This window comes from Pituophis catenifer, unplaced genomic scaffold (genome assembly GCF_029215685.1).
Source record: "Pituophis catenifer annectens isolate HBS135680 unplaced genomic scaffold, rPitCat1.0.hap2 SCAF_4, whole genome shotgun sequence".
Classification (NCBI taxonomy): domain Eukaryota; kingdom Metazoa; phylum Chordata; class Lepidosauria; order Squamata; family Colubridae; genus Pituophis; species Pituophis catenifer.
Genome location: NW_027256884.1, coordinates 37,671,273 through 37,688,173, shown reverse-complemented (window position 1 = coordinate 37,688,173; position 16,901 = coordinate 37,671,273). Strand labels below are relative to the sequence as shown.

General features: G+C 38.1%; 1 protein-coding gene across 1 annotated transcript in view; it reads right to left on the bottom strand.

The window, feature by feature from the left end:
- VWA3B (von Willebrand factor A domain containing 3B) overlaps positions 1-16,459 on the bottom strand; it is an 86,717-nt gene extending 70,258 nt beyond the window's left edge. Inside the window, exons 1-6 of the mRNA XM_070943268.1 lie at positions 16,441-16,459; positions 8,057-8,128; positions 6,641-6,865; positions 6,326-6,420; positions 2,451-2,701; positions 1,742-1,901 (exon numbers count right to left, since the gene is read on the bottom strand). Coding sequence (XP_070799369.1) covers positions 1,742-1,901; positions 2,451-2,701; positions 6,326-6,420; positions 6,641-6,865; positions 8,057-8,128; positions 16,441-16,459 — 822 coding nt within the window. The remainder of the gene's footprint in view (positions 1-1,741; positions 1,902-2,450; positions 2,702-6,325; positions 6,421-6,640; positions 6,866-8,056; positions 8,129-16,440) is intronic.
- Between the last annotated feature and the right edge of the window lie 442 nt (positions 16,460-16,901).

The following is a 16,901-nucleotide window of genomic DNA, read 5'->3' as shown; positions in this document are numbered from 1 at the left end:
AAAATTGCACATTCATAACACGTTTTGCAAGTGACTGGGTTCTAAGCTCTAGACACAGTGATAATTTGTCCATGTTCTATCTCAGAAACCATTTTCATTGACTGATGTGGAGCCCACTGCCTATATCAGAAGAGTCATGTCATGTGGCTCTTTTTAAAGTAAGTTTTCCCCCAGATGCCTGTTGTTCTGCGGTTTGTTTGTTTTTAATTGTTTTCATATTGTGTGCCATCAAGGCCACAATGAACTTGGATGACCTGATAAATTTAATAAATAAATAAAGCTTCCATTTTCCAGAAATGGAAACTGTTTAAATTTCTCCCTTATGCTGTGTTATCAGAATGATTTACAATATCTGGACTTGCTGTGTTTATATTTCTGTAACAGAAGTGCAGAAAGCTATTTTCTATTTGAGGTTGGATATAGTCTCCACAAAAACATCTCCCTGTCTGTAATATAGTTTTGTGTGATCCTCAGCTTTAATTTAAGTCCTGACTTTTTTGTATCAGCAATTTATGGCTTACACATCCATGGATGGACAAGGAGGGGTAAATAAGAAAACATGAGTCACAATGCTGTGATGCAAACACCAGCCTTTGCATACTTGTATGCAATGTTATGACTCAAACATGTACTTGCCTCATGACATTACAATGCATGCTTTCTGATTTTGGCTTCATTGGGTTTAGGAATGGATGCCAGTGTTCAATGAATTAAACTTCATTAACGCCCTCGGTGCTGAATCTGTAGCCTCCATACTTAACAGGGAAGAGGGCTGCTTTATTTTACTAGGATATACACTATGAACAACGTTCTGTGCGCCTTTGGTGTTTAGTCATGCCGGCCACATGACTACGGAGACGTCTTCGGACAGCGCTGGCTCTTCGACTATGAAACGGAGATGAGCACCGCCCCCTAGAGTCGGGAACGACTAGCACATATGTGCAAGGGGAACCTTTACCTTTACCTAACAAAAGATTTCTGTCTTAACAAATACAGTTCAGAGATGTCTGCTTCAGATGCACCTGACTACCTTCAAATGACTAAGGCATGATCAGCATTCAATATTTTGAATGGATATACTGTGTGGCATACTCACACTTCTTTGTACATTTGAACAATTAATCAGGAAATTTCTAATTAATTGTTTCCAAACAAGCCAGTACAGTGTGGCTTTTTTGTGTGTGTGTGTTAAGGAGACAACTAGGAGACCCTATTGCACTTTCAATATTTCTGCATAAATATGACCTAAAACATGATCTGTTCTTCCCACAATCCCTAAAACAACATAAAGAGAACCCAATTAAATATGGAAAATTTAGGTGCTTTCACCAACTTCTAAGTACCACTCTATATTTAATTAGACTTTCTAATTGATGTTCCTATGAAAGGCTGCATGCACTGGAAAAATGCTCATGTATATTTCCACCTAATATACCAAAAGGGATCATTCCAACTAGGGCTATATATTTCAAAGCTCTTTGGTGTCATGGAAATATTTCTCTGCCCTTGTTCCAAGGGGAATTAGAAAGAAAGCTTCTGCCTTCGGAACAGGACACTGTCATGTACATCTGTTATTGGTAAACTTCAGCCTGCAGAACAACTTGAAAGAAATTCCTTCTAAATAAGCCCCATATTCTTTTATTAGTACTTGGGCCCCTCATAATTCATTCCTGCAGTACTTGCAGTTAAATCTCATTGGGATATCCTTAGTCCTAACTGAACACTTCTGGAAATAGATTACCGTATGATCAAACAGTGCCTCCAAGATTGCTTCTGTAGATCCAGTGTGACAAACAGCTGGTAGGTATTCCAGTGTCCAGAGCCACTCAGTGGCATCTTCTATAGAGTCCTTGGTAGCAAAAACAGGTTTCTCTTGCCATGGCACAAGATCCTGAGCCACCCTGCAAAGGAAGTAACTAAAATATTTGGAGGAAATGCTACATTATCCTCTTTCAAGGACCAAGAGGAAGCATATATATATATTTACGCTTGGGAAGCCTGGGAATTCCTAAGACCAGAACGCAGAGAGATATTCTCTGATGTCTAGACAGATATATGATCAGGGTGCCAAATGTCCAGGACATATCATAAGCCACTCAGAGTTGCACATTAGTGACAAAATTCTGCTCATTCACATGGTCTGGCACCTGTCTTTGAGAAAGCACTGTACAAATGAAGGAGGCAATAATCTAACTTTTGGGAGCTGACCCCGCTCCAGCTCTTTTTCTTGATCACTTTCCCATTACAAGTAAAGCTCACCTCTATTACGTCTAACAGACAAGAAATTCTTCTCGTCTCAGAAATAGTTTAAAAGATATGCAAAAATGTGCAATACTTTCCCTTAGTTATTTATACTTTATATGTCTTTCCAAATAGCTTGTTGCCATTTAAAGAGCAGTGGTAAAAAGAATAGTATATCTCACTAATAAAATATACTGTAGATAACTTACCGGATTAAGTTAAATTTCTCAATTTGGGTGACTTGCTGCTTTAAGACCATAGAAAGTGCTTCTCGACAGAGATTGAACTCACTTAAAGAAGCAGTTCCAAAATCCAGAACAATGGAGATATTCTGTTCCTGTATTACTCCAAAGACCTGTCGACTTTCAGAAGTTAACCAGTCCATTCTTTGTTTGTACAGTTCAATCATTCCAGTTAGACGATTTGCAAAATTAAGAAGAAGACTCTTTTTGGCTGTCAACTGTATTTAAATAAAGAGAGAATACTAAATTTCAAGATAGTGACCAGAAAACCTGAGAAAAATTCTTTCTTTCTTTCTTTCTTTCTTTTTTTCTTTCCTTCCTTCTTTCCTTCCCCCCAATCTCTCTCCCTTCCTTCCTCCCAACAGATCAACATGGCTTATTATATTCTGTGTTTGCTGAAGACATATTATTTCAAGCACAGTCATCTTTTGAATTTATTTAATTGAAAGAACATTTGATTTAGAAAGGAATACTGGAACAGTATTATCTGCTGAATAATTGTACACAGGATCTAACTAATGTTGGTCAGAATGTTGTCAAAGAGGAATTGGCATCAGTAATTCATATCTCCGAATGCTCTTCAAGGCTCTCCTTGAAGAGCACTTGGAGGCTCCAACTGGTCCAGAATGCGGCCGCGTGGGTGATTATGGGCGCACCTCGTTATGCCCATATAACACCTCTCCTGCGCGAGCTGCACTGGCTCCCAGTGGTCTTCCGAGTGCAATTCAAGGTGTTGGTTACCACTTTTAAAGCGTTCCATGGCATAGGACCAGGATAGCTACGGGACCGCCTTCTGCTACCAACAGCCTCCCAACAACCAGTTCACTCCCACAGGCCTCCCTCAGGGTGCTGTCAGCCAAGTTATGCCAGCTGGCGACACCCAGGAGGAGAGCCTTCTCTGTCGGAGCCCCTGCCCTTTGGAATGATTTACCCCCGGATATTCGTAACATCTCTGATCTCCGGGTCTTTCGCTGTGGCCTCAAGACCCTACTGTTCTGACAGGCGAGGCTGTCTAATTGAATGATTTTAAATTGGGTTTTAACTTTGGGTTTTAAAATTCGGCCAAAACTATTTAATGATTTTAATTAATTTTAACTATGATATTGTATATTTATGTTTTAATTTTGGCTGTACACCGCCCCGAGTCCTTCGGGAGGAGAGCGGTATATAAATAAAATTATTATTATTATTATTATTATTATTATTATTATTATTATTATTATTATTATTATTATTATTATTTCCATACCACCACCCATCTAGATTACTGTAATGCATTTGTACATGGGACTGTCAATAAAGGATACACTGTATGGAAAGCACAATTGGTTCAAAATGCAGGAGCCCCCATACTTTGGGCTCCTGGTACTGGGAACATATAACATTGGTTTTGTGAATCCTGCATTAGCTACGAATTGGTCTCCAGGTCCAATTTAAAATGCTGGTTTTGACTTACAAAGTATTTGACATTCAGATGCTTTCAGGATCACCTTCACTGTCCAGCTCCAGCTCAACCAAATTAGATTTAACAGGAAGAAAATGCTACCAAACCAATCTCTGCTTCAGGAATTTGGGGGCAAGGGGAGGCTAAGGCAAGGATGTGCTGGTCTTAAAGACCAAGCAATTTTGGAGACCTTTCCCCAATTTGATCTGATATAGCCTTATTTTTATTTTCTTTGTATTTCTGAAGCATTTTTATTATTTATTTAGATTTGGTTGGTTGGTTGGTTGGTTGGTTGGTTGGTTGGTTGGTTGGTTATGGCCATCATTTTGATTCCTAGCAATCCTATAGATAGATTTTCTCCATGGTGATCTGTTCCTAATTTGACCTTTCCGGTCTTCTAACAATGTACTCATCACCATTATAACTGAGTCCATCCACATTGCTGCTGGTCAACCTTTTATTCTTTTTCCTTCCACCTTTCCCAGCATTACAGCCTTGTCCAAACAGTTAGGTCTTCACCATTCTTCTACTCTGATACTAAACACAGGAGCCCCCCCAGGGTTGTGTGCTAAGCCCCTTCCTTTATTCCTTGTACAGACATGATTGCACCCCACTGTGTAACACCAACACAATTATTAAATTTGTGGATGACACGACAGTGGTGGGGCTCATTAATAAGAACGATGAGTCAGCATATAGAAAGGAAGTACAAGGGCTGACATTGTGGTGTAAAGAAAATAATCTTACACTTAACACCAAAAAAACTAAAGAACTTATAATTGACTTCAGGAGGAAGAGAGATGTACATTTACCATTGTACATAAATGGTGAGGAGATGGAGAGAGTTGGTAGTTTTAAATTTCTGGGCATTTATATCTCGGAGGACCTCTCATAAAATATGAATACTAACATGCTTGTGAAGAAGGCACAGAAGAGGCTGTACTTCCTGAGAATGCTCAGGAAGATAAATCTATCTCAGCATCTACTTCTGTCCTACTATCGCAGCACCTGACATGTGAGATGTCCTGACATACAGCATTCTTGCATGGTATGGGAGCAGCTCTGTAGCAGACATAAAAGCTCTACAGAGAATTATTAAAACTGCCCAGAATATCATCAGGCTCCAGCTACCAACCCTGGATGACATCTTCGAATCTCGCTGTTTGAGGAAGTTGCATAACATCCTCAGAGACTCTTCCCATCATGCTTTCAATCTATTTGGACTGTTGCTTTCTGGCAGAAGATACAGAACAATTAAAACTCGGACCACACGTCTTTTGAATAGTTTTTATCCCAGAGCTATAATTGCACTCAACAATGAACTAAAGGGCCACCATCAGTGAGCTGTTGGACAGCATTACTTGGTCTGTTGTGTGGATGTTTGGGTGGTTTAGGGGTGGGGAATTTTGGTGGGTGGCAGTGTGTCTGGGGAGTGTTGTGTGTGTTGGGCTTGGTCTCTGGGTGTTATGTGAAATTCGTTGTATGTACTGTGTATATACGTACAATGACAATAAACTTTATAAACTTTATATACATAATATGTCAGATGCAAGATAATTTAAGACTGCTCATGTGTGCTTCAAGGGAGATCTCTGAGTTGATTTATTCAGTGATCCACTGGTTTGTTTTCTTGACTGTTTGTCGTATTCTCAAAATCTTCCACACCAAAGTGTAGAGGTGTCAGTATTTTTCCTAGTCTGCTTCAACAAAGTACAACTTTCAGTTCCATAGAATGTCACAAGAAATACCATGGCTTGCACAAGTCTGATCTTTGTAAGTCACACCATTTGAATATCTATTCTAAGGCCTTCATGGCTGCATTGCCAATTGCTAGTCTGTAGTGTATTTCTTGACTGCTTGTTTCTTTGCTACTGATGGTTGATCCTAAAAAGCAGAAGCTATTCATCACTTTGATATCTTAATGCTAAGCTGGTTGTTCAACCTGTGTCGTTAGTGTCATCTTCCTTATAATTTTAGCTCCATTTTTTTTTTCACTTTAGTACTTAACTTTTATTATTAGAGCTTGCAGATCCTTTGCATTTTTGGCTATCAAGATAGTATCATCAACACAGTACAAATAAGATTTATCTGAACTGTGGTAGCATAGAAATATGTTTAATAAATAAACATCTGACATCACTTATCCAAAAACTGGGCAGCTTTTGGAGGGGACCAAGTCATTTGGGGAGAATTTGGAAAGCTACACCTTGCTCTGATGCCTTAGAATTTACTCCCTACTTTAAAAGATGCTTTTTCCAACTCCATTATTTAAAGATTCTTCAGATGTGTGTAAGCAGCAAACATGCTAGACAAAAGACCATTTTATCTGCTGCACATTCCCCTTCAAAAAAGAAAGAAATTCATTACTTCTAATAAAATATAAATATATCACACTTACATTATAGACCTTGCCATCAGATACAGCCCTGTACTGATGGTACAGACCATCTGCATATCGTGAAGCCACAATTTTTCCCAAGACGGAGACATAGTCTACAATAGAAAGTGTTGTTCATGTATAACTTACATCATGTGCATTCTTTCTTCATCGCAGTCTCTCGCAAGTTCATGAAGTAGTAACTCCTGCTAAGGAAAAGCTACAAACTCATACACATGTTGCCATTTATTAACAAAAGGGACATCTAAACAACAAAAGAAGCAACAGCTTGTAACACAATAGAGATCTCTTTGCACGGTCATATTTTAGGAATACCTTCTTTGTGCTGGAATCCAATTTGGGAAAAAATCTGAGAAAAAGTCATCTTGTTCTTCTTGAGTCCATAAAGTTGAAGCCATTTAGCAGAAGAAATCAGAGTTTGTACATCCAAGTCCCACCGGACATCATTTGTCCTTTCTTTTGCTTCCATTGCATTCTTAAAAGCAACAAGTGACTGAGATGTTTCATGCTCCTTTTTAGTCTTTCCATTAACAGCAACCTCTATAAAGGGAAATAAACTTATCTATAGCAAACTTATTTAGATGTCCCCTTTCTTCCCTATTATTTTTTATTTTTAAAAAAGCTATCATTGATAAACGAATTATTCACTACTAAAAGTAATAATATCCCTGTAACACACTATAGATCCTAGAACTTCCAACCACTATGATTGCTGCATTTCTCCAGCATAACTTTTTGCAAATTGCTGAAATTTTTACACAATTTTGAACCTGCAATCAACCTACAAAAACTGTGCTAGTCCTCTACTTCAATGGACGGCATCTGTCGGTGCTCCTTTTACTTTTAGACCTTCACAGATAAAAGAGTGAAAATTCCAAGGAAGACTTCTACTGATACCTCTAGGTTCTTTTGAGGGAGGACCTTTCTGGGATACCATGTAGAAAAGTGAACTTGGGAAGCACTACATCGCTTACATATGGTAAAAAATCCAGATGGAGACTAATTGCCTTGATTAAGAAGGAAGAGGAAAATGCAGTTCTCTTCAGTCTTGTTCCGAGCTCTCAGTCCCTTGCCTTCTCAGATAAACTAAGGAAAATCTCACCAACTTTAGCAAAGCAGCATAGAGAATGTCTGCTATCAACCAACTAACTATCCTCATTGAAGATAGTCCTTTGGGTGAATAGACCTCATAACTGGTTGTTTTGCCTTCTGGTAAAGCCATTTGTTCAAAAAGCCAAGCCTTGAGAACAATGGCCCTAAACAACTAAAAATTATTCCAATATTTACAGGAAGAGCAAAGGACTTCCTGGGTCTTCAGAGGCCAAGGCACTCTACCAGAGAAAGGAAAAGGAAAAGGAAAAGGAAAAGGAAAAGCAAGATCAGCTGAGAGCTCCTGCAAGTGGCCTGCTTACCAGAGCAGGGAGAATGGAACAACTAGTGAGAAACTTAATCTCAAAGATAATTCTTTGGCCCTCCTGTTGGAGTGAATGGAATGAGTAATTCTGCCAAGGATATACTCCAGCCATAGTAGGAAGAAAAATAGTCCTATTGTACTGTTATGAATTCCACTTGTTATTTACATGGATATCCAAACATGCAGTCCTGAAGAAAAAATTATTTCTTTGCTGCACCATTGCCATAAGATACTAGAATATAATGCTATTTTCTTGTCGAGAGAAACTACTCATGCCTAGTAGAAATTTCAGGAGTAAGCATTTAATAGATACTCACGTTTACTCCAAGCAAGTTGATTACTCATGTTGCCAGTCATTCCAAGGACAGAGTTTGTTTGGGCTTCCATTCCTCTTAAATCAGTAATAAAAACAAATATAAATTATTATATTGGTTGCATTAATTTAAGGCTGTCTCAGCAAACTTAATCTAGGATGGGTATTTATACATTTAATGATTTCTATAACAATAAATTGAAAGATTTTTTCAACAATAAATGGAAAGATTCCCTCAAATCTAACAAATTTATGATGCCATCATCTTTCACAAATTATAAGATACTTTTGCACAGCATAAAAGCTTATGCTGTAGTGAATTTTTAATAGTCTTTAAAATGCCACAAGATTATTTAAGTAGAAGGTAAACACTTGAATTATAGCTGTTCTGTGCTAATCACATTGCCTGCCTTTTTGGCCCTATTTTAAGGTGGTAGAATTAGTTTTGGAGGCTCTATTTCTTGTGGAGGCTAAACGATTCTGGCTGCCTAGAAGCACCAATATTAAATTGCTTAAATTTAAAGTCCATAGTTTCCTAAAATAAGAATTATTCTACCATGGGCTCACAATTCTGAAAAGTCCCCCAGTCCGTCAACTTTCATCAATTCCCATAAATGTAATCTAATCTAATAATTTAATTTAATTAATTTAATAATATAATATAATATAATATAATATAATATAATATAATATAATATAATAATATAATATAATATAATATAATATAATATAATATAATATAATAATATAATATAATATAATATAATATAATATAATATAATATAATATAATATAATATAATATAATATAATATAATATCATTTTTATTATTTCATTTTATTTTATTTAATTAATTAATTACCATCTCTCTTACAACAAACTCTGGGCAGTTTCCAATCAAAAATTAAAATGACAAAAAAAAAACCATATTAAAATTATTAAAAGTCACGGAGTCAAGCTTCTGATGTGTAGTCACCTCATTTTATCCCAGCGCTTTGGGAGGATGGGAGTCAGGTCTTTAGTGTTTTAGGAAAGGTTAGGAGGGTAGAGATCTGTAGAAGTTCAGGGAAAATGATTTCTGTAGGGCAGGGACTGCCACAGAAAAGGCACATTTCCTAGTCCCCATCAGCTGATAATCTTCAAAGAAAAGGACTAGACGCATGCCCACCCTATCAAATGCAGCAAATGGCTGTCTCCTACAGATAGCATAGATACCTTAATCAGTATTTCCTGTTTGAGAATGATAGGAATTGAAATCCATCATATCTGGAAAGCGCTAAATTAGGAAAGGCTTATCTAGCTTTATATATATGCTTGAAAAGGAATGATCAAATCAATCAGATAGGTAATCTCTTATATAATTTGTAGATTTGAAAGGTATAAAAAAATAATAAAATCTCATACTACCCACAGAGGCAGTAAATATTTAGAGAGACACTTTAAAAACACTTAATACATATACAATTAGAGATGCTAGCTCCGATCACTGACCTGGTTAGATCATGTAGATGGCAGTGATTTTAAGCATCTAAGATGCAAATTTGCATACAGAAAGTTAGTTGTGTGCCTTTTGCATGCCAAGCATTCTGCCCTAATGAAGTAACGAATAGTTAATATAATATAAGCTAGTACAGGTAGACCTCTATTTATGACGACAGTTGAGCCCAAAATTTCTGTTGCTGAGACATTTGTTAAATGAGTTTTGCCCCATTTTATGACCTTTCTTGCCACAGTTAAGTGAATCAATGCACTTGTTAAAATAGTAACATGGTCATTAAATGAATCTGGAATCCTGATTTGACCCAGGGCCACAGCAATCATCATAAATATGAGTCAGTTGCCATGCATCTGGATTTTGATCATGTGACTATGTGGATGCTGTAAAGTGTGAAAAATGGTCATAAGTCACTTTTTTCAATGATATAACTTCAAACAGTCACTAAATGAACTGTTGTAAGGTTTTTGTTTGTTTGTTTGTTTGTTTTTTATTTATATGCCGCCCTTCTCCGGAGACTCAGGGCGGCTTACAATGTGTTAAGCAATAGCCTTCATACTTTTGTATATTTATACAAAGTCAGCTTATTGCCCCCACAAACTGGGTCCTCATTTAACCTACCTTAGAAAGGATGGAAGGCTGAGTAAACCTTGAGCCTGGTAAGATTCGAACCTGCAGAAATTGCAGGCAGCTGTGTTAATAACAGGGTGCATTAAACCACTGTACTACCAAAGCTCAATTGAGGACTACCTGTATTTGCCGCATCATTGTTGGTTACATGGAGGAAGTATTACCTGAAAAGGAATCTGATTGAGATTACATAAAACCCTTATAACAAAACACAAGAGGTTCTTTCCAACAACTTTTTAAAACTCTGGGAGAATGAATTGGGATTTGAAATCATAACAATTTCACAGAGAACTGTTCATATTATTATAGATTTCCCTTTAAATCTATTTCATCTAATCATTAAGAATGGATCATGAACATAAAACACAGGTAGCACTATATAGCATTAAAATTACACTATAAACTTATTACTATTTCAAGATTGTGTTGACAGGGTCAGATGTCAATTGATATAGATTGGATGTCTGATGGCAAACACTTTGGGCAATCTCAGTATTGGTTTGGTGCCCAAATTACTGACTGCAAATAGATTGATATAAGAAATTGAATTTGTCAACTGCCAGGATTGTTTCTACAAAATTTTAAAAAACTAAAATAAATCTTTCATTTAATTAGTGACTCTGGGGAAAAAATTAACAAAACAAAAAGTTTGAAAAAGTCTGCAAGGAAGAGCCCCATTGTCAGACCTACCAGTTAGACCAACGCACAAGTCAATTTTACAGAAAGACTAAAAATACTTTCACTAAGTTTGTTTGTAATAACAAAATCTTGCAAGTTTGATTGTGGGGTATGTCTTTCTCCTTCTTATCCTCATGTGAATTAGGGAGTTGGCCTGAGCCTCTTCTACATATTTTCTGTTGTTGTGAATGTGAGATCTGTTTTTCCTTTGATGATATTGCTTTGATAACAGAATTCACATATTTCGGTCAAGCTCATCTGCCTCATTCTTTACACTCATTTATTAGCTGCACGAATATTGTTTTCCTTTAACAGATTATGCCTTTTTTTCCCCTTTTTGTCTGTACTCCCTAATTTTGCTTTTTCCCTGCTTCCCTCACTTTTCTCCATTTTTTCTCTTTTTTCTCATTCTTTGTATTTTACACTTTTCTGAAATCTAATAAGGTTGTTAAAAAAAAACTTTTAGGAAATGATATCAATAAGATGCACTAAACCAATAATTTATATATAGCGGTGTATAGTTTAGTGCATCTCGTTGATATCATTTCCTGAAAGTTTTTTACAACCTTATTAGATTTCAAAATGTGTAAAATACAAAGGATATAGATACATACAATACATACATACATACATACATACATGCATACATACATACATACATACATAACACACACACATACAAGGCACCCAGTCCAGACTTCTTTCAGGTTCAACTTTCAGACATCTGTATTCAAACAAAATTCTAACCCCTTGTAAATCATTTCCTAATCATTTAATTGTCGTGGTTGACTGAGCCATAGTTTGCTAAATCCAAGGCCCTGAGTTTTCATAACACTAATTAGCAAACCACATTTTAGGATGTATATTTTGAAAATCCAACCACAGGAAATCAGAAAGTAGGTCTGCAGGCAGGGATTAAGGTGCTTTAGTCGAAGAAATGATTACCCTCTACTTGCTCTTTTGTTCTTATCTGCTCCATATCAGAGATGGCACTTCAGCCGTGGATTATGGCTTCACCAGAAACCCAATACCTACCACAGACAGATATAAAGTAATACTGCTTTTAAAAGGCGGGTAGGAAGAAATGTATCCCAGATCATTCCAAACCTAGAAATTTGTTTCCAATGCCATATCTAAATTGAGCATTTTAGTAGCCTAAGTGGGAACATTCATTTTGATTGGAATTCAGAAACTCTTGTTGGCTTTCTACTTCCTATTTTTAATCCCTAAATCACTCTGCCTGTCAACCTTTTTATTTCGATTATACTTTTTCAATTACATGGCTTCTGTCATAGATCCAAATCACAACAGTGCAATAGTCAACACTAGCACCAACAGTCACCTTGGCAACCTTTTAAAATACAGCTGTTGATGGATTGACTAGTTAATAAACAAAAAATCCTCGATATATGTGTACAATAAAGGACATGTGCAAACATTTACCCTTAACACCAAATAATTTGCTTCTGGCAAAATCCCCAGAAAAGTTGTGTTAACAAGCCACTGTCACAATGTGGTGTTGGGTTGCCAGCAGAGAAATGCATACTGCTAACAGAAATGCTAGCCTGCCATGCACTATTCCAAGAATTAATCTCTTATCAATAGTCAACGCTAGCTAAACTATTGTTGCACATGAATAGACAGAACTAATCATAATTGACTAGGATCATTAAACATGCTGATTCAATGCTGTACAAACAACAATTAGCACCATCATAACTTTGAACAGTCATTAAACAAATGGTCATACATTGAAGAAAACGTGTACTAAGAAACAGATTTAAGCAATGAATTAAAACAGAATTGGCTGTATATCAATAAGGATAACCTTTATTGTCATGCCATGTAAATATTGGGCAGCGCATGACTCTCTGCAGTGGAAAGCCTCCTTATCCATGGATGACCTCAGTATAGAATACTGATATTACAGGATTCTAAAGAACAGAGTTTTGCATTGCTCTTAAAATAGATTGCATTTAATAATTTTCTGGGAATCTAGCCAACTGTGGTTAATCCATGAATCCTGTCTGGGAAGCTTCCCTCCTAGAAGAATAAAAATTTTTGAGGAATATTAAAAAAGGTAGAATATTATATTTCCCTAAATGAGAAATGGAGAAACATGTTTTTTAGAGACAGAAAGCAACCCCCACCTTCCTTAATAGCCCACAGATGTCAGCATTTAAGCGATAAAGAGCTTATTGAAAGAAGACAAGTATCTAGATACCTCTATTCATAAGCAAATACCCTCACCCAAGAGCCAAAACAGGATGAAAGCCATTAAGCCACAATAGGAATTACCCAACACTCTTTCAGAACACAAGCCCCTTCACTGCATCACCCCCAGCAAACTTCAACCAAACCTGGGAGCTCAGACAATCTATAGAGCCAGCTATGACCCCTACATAACCCCTACAACACCCAATAGAATACATGTTCTTGCACAGGAACAGGAAGCTCAAGTGCAAAGCTTTAAAAGGTATAAAAACCCTTCACTCTCAACTCCATTTTGTCAGCTGCACCAGAACCATGTGCTTAGTGGTTCTGTTCATCATTAAACCCTCTTTCCAATCAGTCTCCATGTTTCCAGTGTCTTTCTCTCGGCTTGGAATTGAACCAGATGGATATTTTCCCCACATCTGTTAAACAAATCATGGCTTAATGCAATATGTCAAAATCAGTATGCTTAAAACATTGAATTTATGACTACAGGTAGTCCTCAATTTACAATACTTTGTTCAGTGACTGTTCAAAGTTACAATGGCACTGAAAAAAAGTGTCTTATGATTGTTTTTCACAATTACAACCGTTGCAGCATTCCCTTGGTCACACAATCTAAATTTGGGAACTTGGCAACTGACTCATAGTTATGGCAATTGCAGTGTCTCAGGGTCATGTGATCACCTATAGCAACCTTCTGACAAGCAAAGTCAATGGGGAAGCAAGATTCACTTAACAACTGTGACAAGACAGATCATGAAATGGGATAAATTCACTTCACAATTGTCTCATTTGGCAACAGAAATGTTGGGTTCATTTGTGGTCGTAAGTTGAGGACTTACCTGTATATCTTAGGAGAAAGCACAAATCTAAGCATGGAAAACTTATTTGAGAATCAACAGAAACTAAGATTTCCACACAGAAGTTGTTTAGCACATCACATTCCCTGATCTTCACACTAAACCAATTTACAAATGGCGGAAAGTGAGAGAAACATTGGAACTTTTTCTCTCTCTCTCTCTCTTGCAAAAAGGTTCTGAATGTATTTGAACAGGAAGTTTGAGCCAGGATCAACCTTTGTTACGTTAAACAGACTAAAAGCTTCTGCGACTTCAACTCGCAGAATTCTGGGAGTTGAAGTCCACAAGTCTTAAAAGTTGCCAAGGTTGGAGACCCCTGGCCTAAAGTCCCCGATTTTGAACTATAACAAAGAATACAATGTTTGTGTGTACTTCCCTTCATATGTCATTAGCAGTATAGTGGCGGTGTATTCTTTATTATAAAGGACAGTCCTTTGTTTCAGATAACTGTCCTTTAGATTTATTTTTCAAAAGTTCACTGTTTTCCTTTATTTTGGTCATTTTAACTTTTAACGATACCACCTAATGCATACTTTCATATTCATGTGAAAAATATGGAAATTCAAATTATCTTTTAAAGTATAGTTTTACGTATTTTAATTGAGTTTAGATACTTTTATTTTTTAAAAAAATACCTCTGTAAAGTGCTTTCTTCGTTTTGCTCTTAATTTTTCTGTTGTGAAGCAAGGTTATAAACATAAACAATTAAATTTGTTTATCCTTCGGAGCCTCTTTCAGATTTTGCTCCCTTTTCAAGTTTGTCCTTTTATTTTTATTTTTCAAGAAAATATGGTCACTGAAATAATATGGTCCCTAAGCCCTGGTGCTATAACACTGTCTTCTGGAATATCAAATTCTGGCTCAGATGTTAAGATGTCCTGAAGTAGTCCTGGGTGCAAGTCTTGTTCTATCTTCTTCATATGTGATGAACGGTGGCAGTGGAAAAGGGCCACCTACTTTTTACCATGCTGCTGAACTTTGTATTTACATCTGGTTAAGTCTGTGACACTTAAGGCTACATTCGGAGGCTACAGCTGGTGCAGAGTGTGGTGGCACAGGCAGCTTTGGGAGCCTCAAGAGTGGCCCCTGTAACACCACTATTCCACACGCTGCTTTGGTTACCCGTCTGCTTCTGGGTGCAATTCAAGGTATTGGTGGTCACCTTTAAAGCCCTTCCTGGCATGGGTTATTTGTGGGACCGTCTCACCCCACTGGGATTGACCCATCCCACTCATGCCAGCAGAGGAGGCATGCTCCCATCAGCCCAATTATTCCGGCTGGTGGGGTCCAGGAGGTGAGCCTTCTCTGCTGTTGCTCCTGCCTTCTGGAACATCTTGCCCCCACTTCCATGTGAGGTTGACCCAGGGGTGAAATCCAGCAGGTTCTAACAGGTTCTGGAGAACCGGTAGCAGAAATTTTGAGCAGTTCGGAGAATCAGCAGATACCACCTCTGGCTGGCCCCAGAGTGGGGTGGGAATGGAGATTTTGCAATATCCTTCCCCAGGAGTGGGGAGGGAATGGAGATTTTTCAGTATCCTTCCCCTGGAGTGGGGTGGGAATGGAGATTTTGCAGTATCCTTCCCCTGCCATGCCCACCAAGCCACGCCCACAGAACCGGTAGGGTTAAAAATTTGGATTTCACCCCTGGGTTGGCCGCAACCCTCCTATCCTTTCATATGGGCCTAAAGACCCATATGGCAGAACAGCACAATGGAGGTGGTTGAAGAAGTAACAACAGATCCCACCTCCCCGCATTCTGCCCCACCCGCTCCACATGTCCTTAGATTTTAGTCTTTGGTTTTAATTTATTTATGTGTTAATGTAGATATATATTTTAATGACTGTAAGCCACCCAGAGTTACCTTATGGTAAGCTGGGCAGCCAATAAATTTTATAAATAAATGGATAGACAGACAGGATTCTCAGATGTCTGATCCAGCACATTAATGTTATCAGCACATTAAAATCCTGGCAGAACTGCAGTTCTGAAGAAAGCCTATGCAAATTAACGTGAGGATAAAGCCTAGCAAAAGTTTCAAATTTGGATACAAAGACCCAGACCATTATGAAAAAAAGTTTCCCCTAGAAGCAAAGGTCCGGTAGCTGTAGAATTAGGCTGAGAAAAGATATATTTTGCAGAAATTGTTCAGTTTACCTACAGCCATTTCACAAACCGGACAGGAGGGAAGGTATGCCAGCAAATCATGGTTTGGCAGGCCTGTTCTTTGTGGCATGCTGCATGGATTGGTCAGAAGGCAATGGAGAGCAGGCGGAACTATCCATTTTCTTACCTCTAAAATTCCTTAGCTACATTTCTTGTATTGCCCTAACTTTCAATGCAGAATATTTGCATTCCCCCCCCCCCCCCAACAAATTAAATTTTCTCCCCCACAAATCTAAGGATCATACAATCAAAACATGCGGCCCCTACGAAAACTAATTAAGAAAAGTGGATATTCCAATTAATGTTTACTATCTATATATCAAGATGCTGCTTGACATTCGTACCCCGAAGCTCCTTGGTCATCAAAGGAGGGGAACTCAGTCCCTGAGATGCATTAACTGGAAACGAATGGTGGCATTACCCGGCCAGCCAGGTCTCCAGCTTTCCACCCATTCTGGGAATCCTCCGTGCAAGGTAATAGGGAGGCTACTAGCACCCCTGCGCGGCTCTCCACGGGGGGGAGGCCCGCCTCACCTGGTTCGGGCTATCAGGCCGCTTCTATCCCATTGTGACGAGCAAACGCGGCGAATTCCAGGGCGCTGCAGCGATTCGTCCTGCTTAAAGCAGCCGCCCCGTTTTCGTTGATGCTAGAGACGGCGCGGTTGCTAAGGCAGGGCCAGCTGGCAGAGGCGATCGGAGCCTAGTTCCGAAGGATAAAAGGTGCTGGGATTTAAACGCGACTCTTGCAGTTTGCCCTTTTTTTTTTTTCGCTGCGGGCCTTGATCCCAGACATCTCACTGCTATT